The sequence below is a fragment of the Mya arenaria genome, chromosome 12 (genome assembly GCF_026914265.1).
Source record: "Mya arenaria isolate MELC-2E11 chromosome 12, ASM2691426v1".
NCBI classification, from domain to species: domain Eukaryota; kingdom Metazoa; phylum Mollusca; class Bivalvia; order Myida; family Myidae; genus Mya; species Mya arenaria.
In genome coordinates this window covers 31,015,123-31,030,751 of record NC_069133.1, presented here as the reverse complement: position 1 = coordinate 31,030,751, position 15,629 = coordinate 31,015,123, and the positions used below count along the sequence as shown (strand labels likewise).

Sequence of the window (15,629 nt, the reverse complement as noted above, 5' to 3'; positions counted from 1 at the left end):
AGTCCCAGCTATTCCTCGGACCTGGGGGGGGGGCGTGGTTACAATTGACTGGTGCATTTTAAGTAGATGTAAAGTACATGTATGTAACATGTATATTTATAGTACATGTACTGGTTAAGGTCACAAATCCGAACACTTTTTGAGGTTTTTCACAATTATCTTGGAGAGTTTTTGTTAAAGTAAGTTAAAATTGCGTATGAAACATCTTTGGTTAATGTGACAACATCTGTCAAAGTACAGTTTCACGATCTCATCAATTTCATGTCGAAAATCCTTCATTTTATGGACAGTAAATCACCCTTAAATTTATGCTTTGGAGGGCACAAATACCGAACACTTGAAAAGCGCAAATACATGGTCATACAATTATAATTAATAAGTATGCTATATTAAACAAGAGATGTTTGTCAAACATTATGCCCCCTCTGAGTGCCATGTTTTCAGGATTATATGGACAATTGAATAAAATATGCATGGACTGAAATGACAGCTGATTTGTTGCCATTAAGGCAGTTTTACGATTATGACCATTAAAGTGTGAGGATAGATTGTGTTATGACCATGCCCTTTGACTCTATGAACTCAAAATCCAGAGTCATCAGCTGGTCACCAGAAACCTAAATGTCAAGTTCGAGGGCCATGGGTGCAGGCATTGTCAAGTTATCACACAGACAAGTTTTTTTCGTTCAAGGTCACTGTGACCTTGACCTTTGACCCAATGACCCCTTAAATCATAAGGGGTCATCTACAAGTCAGATGCAACTCCAAGTCAAGTTTGAAGGCCATGGGTTCAGGCATTGTTGAGTTATCACTCGGACAACCTTTTACCATTCAAGATCACTGTGACCTTGACCTTTGGCTCTATGAATCCTAAAATCAATAAGGGTAATCTACTGGTCAGACTTAACATCCATGTCAAGTTTAATGATCATAGGTTCAGGCATTGTTGAGATATCAGTGGGAGATTTGCTAACTTTTTTGCGTTAAAGGTTACTGTAACATTGACCTTGGCCTGATGACCCCCAAAGTCGATAGGGGTCATCTACTGGGCAGGCCCAACCTTCATGTCAAGTTTGATGACCATAGGTCCAGGAATTGTCGAGTTCGCTTTCAAGGTCACTGTGACCTTGACCTTTGACCCCTAAAATCAATAGTGGTAATCTACTGGTCAGGCCCAACCTCCATGTCAAGTTTGAGGGCCATGGGTGCAGGCATTGTTGAGTTATCACTCGGACAACCTTTTATCATTCAAGGTCACTGTGACCTTGACCTTTGGCCCAATGGCCCCTAAAATCAATAGGGACCATCTTCTGGCCAGGCCCAACCTCTAAGTCAAGTTTGAGGGCCATGGGTGCAGGCATTGTCCAGTTATCACTTGGATAACCTTTTACCATTCCAGGTCACTGTGACCTTGACCTTTAGCCCAATGACCCCTAAAAACCATAGGGGTCATCTCCTGGTCAGGCCAATTCTCCAGGTCAAGTTTGAGGGCCATGGGTGCAGGCATTGTCGAGTTATCACTCGGACAACCTTTTACCATTCAAGGTGACTGTGACCTTGACCTTTGGCCAGATGACCCCCAAAAACAAAAGGGGTCATGTACTGGTCAGGCCCAATTCCAAGTCAAGTTTGGGGGCCATGGGTGCAGGCATTGTCAAGTTATCACACAGAAAACCTTTAACCATTCAAGGTGACTGTTACCTTGACCTTTGGCCCGATGACCCCCAAAAACAATAGGGGTCTTCTACTGGTCAGGCCCAACCTCCAATTCAATTATGAGGGCCATGGGTGCAGGCATTGTTGAATTATCACTTGGACCTTTTACCATTCAAGGTCACTGTGAACTTGACCTTTGACCCGATGAGCCCCAAATAGGGGTCATCTACTGGTCAGGCCCAACCTCCAAGTCAAGTTTGAGGGCCATGGGTGCAGGCATTGTCAAGTTATCACTCGGACGACCTTTTACCATTCAAGGTCACTGTGACCTTGACCTTTGGCCTGATGACCCCCCAAAACAATAGGGGTCATCTACTGGTCAGGCCCAACCTCCATGTCAAGTTTGAGGGCCATGGGTGCAGGCATTGTTGAGTTATCACTCGGACAAGCTTTAAAATTATTTTAACATTAAAGGTCACTGTGACCTTGACCTTTGACCCGATGACCCCCAAAATCAAAAGGGGTCATCTACTGGTCAGGCCCAACCTTCATGTGAAGTTTGATGACCATACGTCCAGGAATTGTTGAGTTATCACTCGGACAAGCTTTGGTCTACCGACGGACCGACCGACCGACCGACCGACATACCGACATGCCTGTGCAAAGCAATATACCCCTCTTCTTCGAAGGGGGGCATAATAAACACTTAACTGCAAAGTTAATTATTGTTTCCAATGTTTTTTAAAACATGCAATTCAAATGTAAAGCGTGATTTCTATTTATAAATACCTTGAATGTAGGTCAACATAACTGCAAAACCTAAAGATGCGCGTACATGTACTACATTTTGATCTTTAAGGTATAAACATTAAATGGCATTTTTTTAGAAAAATACTTAATAAAACAAGATGAAACTTCACAAGTGTAGTCAAGGCAAGCCTCTGTATTGATCTTGATCATCGAATAATTGATCACGGTAAACAAACGCATGTTTTAGCTGGTGTTCGGGATTTGTGCCCTGTTAGGAAATGTACCGTCAACCAGTAGAAATATTAAAACGCTGTCTTAACATTTAGCAAATAAAAATAATTTAAGAATTCCAAAGATAAATTAAAAAACAAACATTTTTGAACACATAAACGTACACAACTACTCAAGGATACTTACATGAATAGCCCTTTGATACGAATATCCCAGTTCCATGCTGATTGTTGATATTAGTTTTTTCGACAGAAAATCTTCTCTTACGCGTATAATTCACTTATAATCCATGTTTTATTGTAATGACTCAAATTGTTAGATGTATCGTAATCAACTGTCAGTGTGCACTTTTAGTGTTTACTTATTTTAAACGTATATTCATGAAAAAACTTCACCGAATTTCCAACTATTAATCGACGATGTAGAAATTCCATTATTGACCTATGAATAGCGGGGAAATACCTTCTGGTTCTAAAAATAGCAACATCCGGATATGTGTAGTGTTCTAAAAATAAAACAACTCGGGGGCAATCGTAATAAAATTTTACTAATGTCACCTTCAACACATTAACAAATAAAGTTATGTGAACATTTAATTCCAATATCGATTAAATTAAAGAAAACAGCTTACCTCATGGTTTATTAATGCAGTAAACATAACAAAACAACATGAAACATAACTAGAGATTGCTTTTTCGAAAAAGCGCATGTCTCCCCCATTGTGTGGTCGTAGGTGAGAAATAATCAATGATGGATCCCAAAATCAATAGGGGCCATCAACTAGTCATGACTAACTGGCATACCAAGTATGAAGTTCCTGGGTGTAAACGTTCTTGAGTTATTGAGCAGAAACCGGTTCTTCACCTCAAGGTCAGTGACCTTGACCTTTGACCAACTGATTGCAAAATCAACTAGACATCATGACCAACCTCACTTCAAAGTTTGGTGAACCTAGATCAAAGCATTCTCCTGATATTGCACGGAAATATTTTTTTACATTAGAGGTCACAGCGACGTTGACCTTTGACCTTGTGACCCCCCAAAATAAAGGAGTTTTCTAAACCTCATGATCAACCTCCCTACCAAGTTTGGTGAACCTAGGTCAAACCATTCTCAAGATATTGAGCGGAAATGTTTTTTACATTGGGGGTCGCCGCGACCTTGACCTTTGACCTAGTGACCCCAAAAACAATAGGGATCTTCTACACCTCATGACCAACCTCCCTACCAAGTTTGGTGAACCTAGGTCAAACCGTTCTCAAGATTTTGAGCAGAAATGTTTTTTATATTGGGGGTCGCCGCGACCTTGACCTTTGACCTAGTGACCCCAAAAACAATAGGGATCCTCTACACCTCACGACCAACCTCCCTACCAAGTTTGGTGAACCTAGGTCAAACCATTCTCAAGATATTGAGCGGAAATGTTTTTTACATTGGGGGTCGCCGCGACCTTGACCTTTGACCTAGTGACATCAAAAACAATAGGGATCCTCTACACCTCACGACCAACCTCCCTACCAAGTTTGGTGAACCTAGGTCAAACCATTCTCAAGATATTGAGCGGAAATGTTTTTTACATTGGGGGTCGCCGCGACCTTGACCTTTGACCTAGTGACCCCAAAAACAATAGGGATCCTCTACACCTCACGACCAACCTCCCTATAAAGTTTGGTGAACCTAGGTCAAACCATTCTCAAGATATTGAGCGGAAATGTTTTTTACATTGGGGGTCGCCGCGACCTTGACCTTTGACCTAGTGACCCCAAAAACAATAGGGATCTTCTACACCTCATGACCAACCTCCCTACCAAGTTTGGTGAACCTAGGTCAAACCATTGTCAAGATATTGAGCGGAAATGTTTTTTACATTGGGGGTCGCCGCGACCTTGACCTTTGACCTAGTGACCCCAAAAACAATAGGGATCTTCTACACCTCATGACCAACCTCCCTACCAAGTTTGGTGATCCTAGGTCATGCGGTTTTCCAGTTATCGATCGGAAACGAAGTGTGACGTACGGACGGACTGACGGACTGACGGACTGACGGACTACCGGACTACCGGACTACCGGACTGACGGACAGGGCAAAAACAATATGTCTCCCCCAGAGAGGGGGAGACATAATTATTCCCATTCACATAATTACCGGTCCACACATTTTACATTTCATTCGGAACTCCTCCGAATGTTTACATTTCCGGCACATGATATTACAGGTAACCTATCGGAAAACGTAAACGAATCGGGAACAGCTATTAAACTTATTTGTTGTTCTTCCGATATAATGTTTTGAAGATAAATTGAAGACAATCTATTCAACCATAAATAGCATTTTTAACACCCATGCAATCGCCATCAATTTGCATTTTTTAATCATAATAAAATAACAGTAAAACCAAACTGTCAATCAACTTAAAAACCGCTCCTACCACTAACTAAAATAAATTCCCATTCCATAATAGGCGCGCACTTCAGTGCGGCGCCAATAAATAAGAAAGATTGTTCAAAATAATTGCCATTAAACCCATTTTAATGCCATCTTGAACTGAACCTCTAATGGACATTGGGAAAATGTCAGAATACATACTATTTATTCATCCGTGTTTAGTACAAACATTATATGGATAAATCTAATTTCTTATATATTTAAAACATACTTTAATATGAAGATCATTCATAATAATAAATAACCCTGCCTTTAGTAAAAAGCTTGTAATGACTTATATAAATCTTCCTGAATCAGTTTAACATCATATGCAACTGTTTTAGACAAAATGATTTTGGATTTGTAAAAAATGATCACTTACACAGGCACCATCAAACATCAGACTCCATATAACATAGACTAAATTTTGTTTTTATTATCACAGGAAATGCAACAAGATGTGCTAATATTAAAACAAAAAGAACAAGAGTATTTTCAGAGTACTTTTTTTGGTTATTTAGATGTTTTTATGCACCAGCCAATTGTATAAGCCCCCCCCCCCCCCTAAGTCCGGAATAGCGGGGACTTTGACTTCCGGTCTCTCAAAACCCGGGTAAAATACCCGACCTGCAGGGACACACTGCTGGTAAAATCCCTGCCAAATGGCCCCGCAACCCCGAATACCTATGTGAGGCCCATTCCGGACTATTTTCAATATGAAGACAATACCACATTCACTAGGCACTGCAGGGCCACCTCAAAGGTAAAAACACAGCCCATTGCCTCTGCTGTCCCCGGTATACCCCTGGAACAAGGGCGAGGGGTGGGCGGGGCAGTGGTTACAATTGACAAGTGCATTACAATCCCGGATTATGCTGCAAATAAAAACAAAATATAAGGTGATAAACTTAGGCTTACTTATGTTGAGGTATATCCAGACCAGTGTTTATATCGCTATTTGTGAAAAGATATTTGTTCAAAACTGTTGTTTTATCAGAATTTGATAAAAAATGAGCTTGATACATCAATTTGGACCAAACAATGACTCATGTTCCAGTTTAGTTGACCTGTCATCTTCAGCATCGTCGTAACAAGGTAAAATTTTGGTCCCTTGTATTATGATTTGAATAAAATAGTACTAAGTTGATCATTCTGATTTCCATTCAAAACGAGTCACTAATTACGCAATATAATCGCTCAGTCTCATATACACATGCTTTATTGCAAAATGATTGCTTTAAATAATGATCCTATAGTGCATGAGACGATCAACAATGACTTCAAGCATGCTCAAAACATATTTATTTTCTAAAATAAGATTTTATTTCCAAACTTCGAGCCACATTGTTTATACCGGAAGCCGCCATTTTGATTGAATTTATTGAAACCCATGCTAAACCGATCGATATACAGTATAAAAACACTATGCATAGGTAACTTCCCTTTACGAAAACTAGCGTAGAAAAATTATACTTAATTATTTTTAGGCTTTTAATAAATTATTACCTGAAAAAAATCTGCTAGGTGATCAAAATGGAGGTGCGGGCGCACAAAAAAAATAAAAATATTTTTTTTTACATTTTCAAAAAAATAGGAGCGGTAAATCCGCGGAACGAAATATCAATTTGGTGTGGCCTTAAAGCGATGTACATATAAACAGCCTGAGGCAGTGAGCTCAATTAAGCCTAATGAATGGGTTGAATATTATCAAATCTTTACTTTTTAAAGACATTCAAGTGTCTGTTGCTGGCTTGGATGTTTCCAATACAGCTGAACATATCAAAATTGAAAATTTACTTTACGCACCTATCACAAATGAAATTGAGAAAAGTACTAAGGAAATTTAAAGCTGGGAAGATGGCATAGGTGCTGAATTCTTTAAGAATACCATTACATTGATAACGCCTATATCAAATATAATATTTAATAAAATTATTTCATAATGGGTGAATTTTCGAACAGTTGGGGTACTTAAGTTAAATGACACCTAAACATATGTCTCAGGTGCTAACAATGACCCAGTATTTCTTTAAGTTGTGTTACAGTCGAACCCCTTTGGTTTGATATTCCAGGAACTGGCCAAAATACTTCGAGCCTCGAAAATATCGAGCCAAGTGTGATTGCTTACTGGATGTGTATTTTTCTCAAGCCTCATTAACCTCGTTTTTTATTTGCTTCATTATCCCTGCAAGAGTATTTATTGGACATAATAACCGTACACACATAATTATGTACTGTTTGCATTGGATACTATAAAATCATTTGATTTCATTATTTATTACACAATGAAAATATAAACACAATTGTATGCAAAAACAATAAACAAGCCATCTTTATACAGTGAGTAACATTTGGAAAAACATTCAGTGCAAAATTGTATGTGAACGACACCTTATCAAAATGCATTGAGATTTATACATGTGATGAAATAATTTTTACATTAATTTAATTTTGTACTCGTGCCAATTAAATACAGAGTTTAGTGATGGCATGTTTGCTCTAACTTTTAAACTATTCAAATTTGATGATAATTATGATACCAACAGAGCAAATCTAATGGATAAGTGCCTTGTGCTTAATGAAGCCACGCAAACAAATCAGGGTCTAAAATTTTTATCTGGGCCCGCAAAATGGCATCAAGCCAAGCGAACAAAACAAAGTGTTCAAGATTCAATGACATCAGCGAAAATTATTCATTTTCTTGGTAACTTTGAAAACGTGTAATTGTTCATTTCTATAATATGATGGCATCTGAAAATGTTACCCATATTAAATCCTGTGCTCTTTATGTTCATAACCTCATGTAATCTATAGATAATACTTAACTTAGTTAACCAAGAGACTCAACTCTTAATTACATAATTTTTTATGTACTTGTTATATTTAATTTGCATTGTAACATGAATTATGGGCCGGAGGCATTTAATTGAATCAATTTTTTTTCATTCATTTGTATTTATTCAACTTAGTAGAAGTATGACTGTGTATTGTTACAACTTTGTAGTGGTTCAACTTTGAATTGGTACAACTTGGTATTGGATTAACTTTGATGTTACAACTTTGTATTGGATCAACTTTGATGTTACAACATTGTACTGGTAAAACTTTGAAGTGGTACCCCCAGTAAAATTGTCATTGGAATACCAGTGGAGTACCACTAAATTCCAGTGGTAAACATAATTACAATGGTATTCCAGTAAAATAACACATAATACCAGTGGAATACCACTGCATTCCAGTGGTAAACATAATTACACTGGTACTCCAGTGAAATACCACATACGGTACAACCAGTGGAGTACCACTAGCTTCCAGTTGTAAACATAATTACTCTGGTATTTCAGTGAAATACCAGTACATTCCAGTGGTAAACATAATTACTAGGGATGGCAACGAGTACCCGAGTACTCGAGTGCTCGATCGAACGTCCGAGTACTCGAGTACCAAATCACTACTCGAGTACTCGGATTTTTTTTTAAATCTATAAAAAACACAAAATACACGATTTACAGACAAAATATCAGATCTGGTTAGTTGCCAAGAGGACAATTTACGGTCCCACTAATCCCCGCTGTGTACACAATTGACCTAAATCAATTAGTTGACAGTTGTTGTAATAGTTGCAATCGGTCAACAAAGGACCCCAATTTTAAATTAGCACTGATATCAATTAGCGAAGTTTTGATAGCGGTACTTTCACCTACACATTCTATTGTATATTAATTAGAAACCTTTCACCAAACAATGGACGCTAACGAGCGAAAAAGTATCGACCGACGAGAATTGATTTCTTAATGGGCGTATTTTTGCAATGATTATCACAATTGATTGGTTGATATTTTAAATCAAGATTTATGAATATTAATGAGGTAAACAACAATTACACAGTACGAAAAACTACCATTTAAAAAAAAAAATGTAGAGTAAACAACTGAACAACTGAACTTCGTATTGAATTTCGTTCACTATTTTTATGTATGCTATTAATTTTCGTTCATTGTAATTTTGATTGTTGTTCATTTCTGCAGTGCATACTTGTATAAGATGAAATGAATAAGACAAATTAAAAGCCTGAAACAACATTTGTTTTCTTTTTATATTATTTTTTGTTAAAACACGTAATGAAAGTTTACTTTAAAGGTGAAAATGACCAATAATACGACCAACCCACAATATACGTCATTAACGATACATGTATACACAATCTTGTCTTCGTGAACACATATTCAATTTTTCTGAGTAATCGAGTACCCGAGTACTCGATCGAACGATCGTCCGAGTAATCAAGTATTAATGTTACTACTCGTTGCTATCCCTAATAATTACACTGGTATTCCAGTGAAATACCACATAATACCAGTGGAATACCACTGCATTCCAGTGGTAAACATAATTACACTGGTACTCCAGTGAAATACCACATACAATAAGTGGAGTACCACTAGCTTCCAGTTGTAAACATAATTACACTGGTATTCCAGTGAAATGCCAGTACACTCCAGTGGTAAACATAATTACACTGGTATTCCAGTGAAATACCAGTGGAATACCACTACATTCCAGTGGTAAACATAATTACACTGGTATTACAATGGAATACCAGTGGAATACCACTACATTCCAGTGGTAAACATACTTACACTGGTATTCCAATGAAATGCCACATAATACCAGTGGAGTACAACTGCATTTTAGTGGTTAACATAATGACACTGGTATTCCACTGGAATACCACTGGTAACCAATAATCAGTAGTGAAAAGCCGCTGGTCAAATTTATTCCAGTGGATAGCTCTTTTTAGTAAAGGCATCATTAGTGATGATAGAGAATAAGGCAAATTTCCAGTGGACTTACTTTTACCAACCATATTCCACCTGAAAAACTGTGATTCTAAGATACTTAAATTTGAGGATAGAAAATGTAATTCTAGGGTAAAGATCAGAATCAAGATATGGTAGTTTCCTCATACAACTTCTATTTTAATAAGGAAATTCGTTGAAATGATATCCCCTGCCAGATTAGGCAAAGAAGATGGCATTGAAATTATGTGTTGGTGAAATATTCTAATGAAACCAAGCAATATCACTGCAGAGTGATGGACACTTACCGTATTTTCCCAACTATAAGGCGGGGAAATTTGGTCCCGATTTTTAACCTTAAAGTAGGGGGCCCGTCTTATAGGCGAGTCTATAAGAATTTCATAGAGTCATTATCAGGAATATACAACATAAGGTATTTAACTGACTTATTTATTGTCTGTTGATGACACCCCAATAAAAGTGACACGATCACACCCATCGGATTAAGACGACCATATGCTTTGTTTCGCTACGATGAACACCCGATATAACGCATGTTATCGGTCCAAACACGTTGTTTTTCACAGGAGACATATTTTGCCACCTTTAAAATTAAAATATTTTGACAAAAAATAATCTAAAAAATGCATTGTTTTTTTACTATGTCGTAAATAAAACTTACTTTTTCCTTACTATAAGGCTTTGCATATATCATGCACATACATGTAACTGGCAGATTTCAATACACATTTTATTAATCGTGACATTAATTTATCCGCAATCATTAATGGTTATTTATTTCTCAAAATTTAAGTCCCATAAACTGCAATCCAAACAAACAAAAATTTAACTCATTAACACATGTAATGGAATGTGTTCTGTTTGTCGGCTGCAGATCAAACAGTACAATTTGTGACGTCACAGCACAAGCTGTGTAAAGATCAAAGATGCACTGCAATGGTTTGTATTTAAATAGGTCAATCAAATACTGTATGAACCCACATAACTCCCAAAATCGCGCCTAGGCTGGTTCAAACATACCATACCATCAGAAAATAAAAACCAATAATCCAAAGCAAATTAACAAATTTAGTTGATAATTGACTGTTTAGCTTGAATATTATCACAGACTTGGAGAATTTAATTAAAGTGCTGGATTTGCTTTAAAAATTGACCCCGTCTTATAAACGAGTCGAGACAAAACCCCAGATTTCATGGGCAAATTTAGGGGGTCGTCTTATAAGCGGATCGCCTTATAGTCGGGAAAATAGCATTTAGATATGACCTAGTAACCTAGATTTTGACCTCATGTTACCCAGTTTAAAACTAGAGATTGCTTTTTTGAAAAAGCGCATGTCTCCCCCATTGTGTGGTCGTAGGTGAGAAATAATCAATGATGGATCCCAAAATCAATAGGGGCCATCAACTAGTCATGACTAACTGGCATACCAAGTATGAAGTTCCTGGGTTTAAACGTTCTTGAGTTATTGAGCAGAAACCGGTTCTTCACCTCAAGGTCAGTGACCTTGACCTTTGACCAATTGATTGCAAAATCAACTAGACATCATGACCAACCTCACTTCAAAGTTTGGTGAACCTAGATCAAAGCATTCTCCTGATATTGCACGGAAATATTTTTTTACATTAGAGGTCACAGCGACGTTGACCTTTGACCTTGTGACCCCCCAAAATATAGGAGTTTTCTAAACCTCATGATCAACCTCCCTACCAAGTTTGGTGAACCTAGGTCAAACCATTCTCAAGATATTGAGCGGAAATGTTTTTTACATTGGGGGTCGCCGCGACCTTGACCTTTGACCTAGTGACCCCAAAAACAATAGGGATCTTCTACACCTCATGACCAACCTCCCTACCAAGTTTGGTGAACCTAGGTCAAACCGTTCTCAAGATTTTGAGCGGAAATGTTTTTTATATTGGGGGTCGCCGCGACCTTGACCTTTGACCTAGTGACCCCAAAAACAATAGGGATCCTCTACACCTCACGACCAACCTCCCTACCAAGTTTGGTGAACCTAGGTCAAACCATTCTCAAGATATTGAGCGGAAATGTTTTTTACATTGGGGGTCGCCGCGACCTTGACCTTTGACCTAGTGACCCCAAAAACAATAGGGATCCTCTACACCTCACGACCAACCTCCCTACCAAGTTTGGTGAACCTAGGTCAAACCATTCTCAAGATATTGAGCGGAAATGTTTTTTACATTGGGGGTCGCCGCGACCTTGACCTTTGACCTAGTGACCCCAAAAACAATAGGGATCCTCTACACCTCACGACCAACCTCCCTACCAAGTTTGGTGAACCTAGGTCAAACCATTCTCAAGATATTGAGCGGAAATGTTTTTTACATTGGGGGTCGCCGCGACCTTGACCTTTGACCTAGTGACCCCAAAAACAATAGGGATCCTCTACACCTCAGGACCAACCTCCCTACCAAGTTTGGTGAACCTAGGTCAAACCATTGTCAAGATATTGAGCGGAAATGTTTTTTACATTGGGGGTCGCCGCGACCTTGACCTTTGACCTAGTGACCCCAAAAACAATAGGGATCTTCTACACCTCATGACCAACCTCCCTACCAAGTTTGGTGATCCTAGGTCATGCGGTTTTCCAGTTATCGATCGGAAACGAAGTGTGACGTACGGACAGACTGACGGACTGACGGACTACCGGACTACCGGACTGACGGACAGGGCAAAAACAATATGTCTCCCCCAGAGAGGGGGAGACATAACTAATAAAATATTTCATCACGCCCATATTGGACCAGAAATATTGCAAAAATATAGCCTCTTGAGTGTTCCAAAAATTTGACCTAGTGACTTATTTTTTGACCTAGTTTTAAACTAAGAATTCATCAAGGCAAATTCTGATTAAGTTTCATGAAGTTTGGAGTGGATATATTGGCTCTGTGATACATTTTTTGTACAAAACACTTTCTCCCCTTGTCCTTCATCATTGTATGAAGTTTAATTAATTTATATTCCATGCAATAGTTTTCAAGTTATGCTTTGAACAAAAAAAAGTAGAAAAGGTCTATGAATGTAATTAGCTGAAATAGAGTTATGATTCTTATATACTGCACTTCTTCTCATTACATTCTATCATTGTATGAAGTTTTATTAAATTCCATTCGGTAGTTTTGAAGTTATGCACCAGACAAGAATAAGTAACGAAGGGCAACTACTCTTTAATAAGCAGAAATAAAGTAAGGTTCTTGTACACTGCACTTTCTCTCATGGTTATAATCGTATGAAGTTTAATTAAATTCCATCCAGAAGTTTTAAACTTATGCTAGGAACAAGAAAAATTGCAACGGATCGGCTGACAAATTCATTTTTACTATTAAACTTCAGGAACAAAGCAATTTATCGTAAATCCGTTTGTTGTAAGATTGGATTTTTGGTTACTGTTCACATTAACAAATACAATAATTTCTTGTTTAAGACATTTTTGAACGTGCTTCAAATGCTTCGTCATGGACACTGTATTTTCCCCAAAATACAACAATTCTGTTCCACATAAGTCCACTTTGTTTGACCATCTTTTTTAAATGTAGTGAAATGATGCCACATTGACTGTTTGCCTGAATATTCCACTATCGCTAAAATCACAAGACATTTTGTTTAAAATTTCCTATAACCATGTTCCCTATTCTTGCAATGTACTTCTATTTTTACCTGAAAAGAGAGACTTCATCTATGAGGCCCCCCTCGGGAGTGTAGATTTTACGGCCAACCAAGCCCAGCTTCTTACTAGCTTCAGAAAGTACATCGTCCAGACTAGAACTGTGAGTAACTGATATCACCTGAAATATAATCATCATGAGTCACTGATATCACCTGGAATGTAATTGTCATGAGTTACTGATATCACTTGGAATGTAAACTCATGAGTCACTGACATCACTTGGAATGTAATCATTATGAGTCACTGATATCACCTGAAATGTAATCATCATGAGTCACTGATATCACCTGGAATGTAATTGTCATGAGTAACTGATATCACTTGGAATGTAAACTCATGAGTCACTGATACCACCTGAAATGTAATCATCATGAGTAACTGATATCACCTTAAATGTAATCATCATGAGTAACTGATATCACCTGAAATGTAATTGTCATGAGTCACTGATATCCCCTGGAATGTAATTGTCATGTAACTGATATCACTTGGAATGTAAACTCATGAGTCACTGATACCACCTGAAATATAATCATCATGAGTAACTGATATCACCTTAAATGTAATCATCATGAGTAACTGATATCACCTGAAATGTAATCATCATGAGTCACTTAAATAACACCTGAAATGTAATCATCATGAGTCACTGATATCAGCTGAAATATTATCATCATGAGTCACTGATATCACCTGGAATGTGATCATTGAGTGTCACTGATATCACCTGGAATGTGATCATCATGAGTTACTGATATCATCTGGAATGTAATCATCATGAGTCACTGATATCACCTGGAATGTGATCATCATGATTCACTAATACCACCTGGAATGTGATCATCATGAGTCACTGATATCACCTGGAATTTAATCATCATGAGTCACTGATATCACATGAGTCACTGATATTACCTGGAATGTAATCACCATGAGTCACTGATATCACCTGGAATTTAATCATCATGAGTCACTGATATCACCTGGAATGTGATCATCATAAGTCAGTGATATCACCTGGAATGTGATCACACCTGGAATGTGATCAGTATGTGTCACTGATATCACATGGAATATAATCACCATGAGTCACTGATATCACCTGGAATGTAAGCATCATGGGTCGCTGATTCCACATGGAATGTGCTCTTTGTGTGTCACTGATATCACATGGAATGTAATCATCAAGAGACACTGATATCACCTGAAATGTTACCTTTGTGTGTCACTGATATCAACTGGAATGTGATCATTGTGTGTCACTGATATCAACTGAAATGTGATCATTGTGTGTCACTGATATCACCTGGAATGTGATTATTGTGTATCACTGATCTCACCTGGAATGTGATCATTGTGTGTCACAGATATCACCTGGAATGTGATCATTGTGTGTCACTGATATCACCTGGAATGTGATTATTGTGTGTCACTGATATCACCTGGAATGTGATCATTGTGTGTCACTGATATCACCTGGAATGTGATCATTGTGTATCACTGATCTCACCTGGAATGTAATCATCAAGAGACACTGATCGCCACCCCCCACCCCTCCCCCACACCCCTCCCCCACACCCCCAAGGGCTTATCTTGTTTTTGGCAATACAACTCTTCAACATTTGCAGATAATAATGACGGCTCGACTATTTCCGTCATCCAATGAAACTGCAAAAAACATTACAGGATTGCCATGCATATTTACTCACCAAGAAATCATGTTTATTAAACGTTGGCGAATGTTTTGATCAGAATTGACACAACTGAAGAACTGAAGAAGATACTTCAATAAACATTCTTCATTATGAAGTTAATTATCAAATACGGACAAAGAACACAGGTAATTATGAGTTCAAAGTTTGCATTGTCACTTGAAGGTATGAAACAAGTTACGCTTTGTATTCATTTCAATATTTATTTTCAGTGCATGTTTTTTAAATCAAAGTGCTGAAAGCAATGATGGACTAGGGCTTCATTTAGGGGAATGTTGACAACCATGTTCTAAGCATTGAAAAAATCAGCTCACATCACAAGGGGTCACTGTTTAATAGGCTAGCT

The 15,629-nt window shown here is 37.9% G+C and overlaps 1 protein-coding gene across 1 annotated transcript in view; it reads right to left on the bottom strand.

Annotated features, from left to right (window-relative positions):
* The window catches only part of LOC128211652 (BTB/POZ domain-containing protein KCTD9-like), a 148,580-nt gene that overhangs the window by 120,664 nt on the left and 12,287 nt on the right, over nt 1–15,629 (bottom strand). The window contains exon 2 of the mRNA XM_052916661.1: nt 13,562–13,689. Coding sequence (XP_052772621.1) covers nt 13,562–13,689 — 128 coding nt within the window. The remainder of the gene's footprint in view (nt 1–13,561; nt 13,690–15,629) is intronic.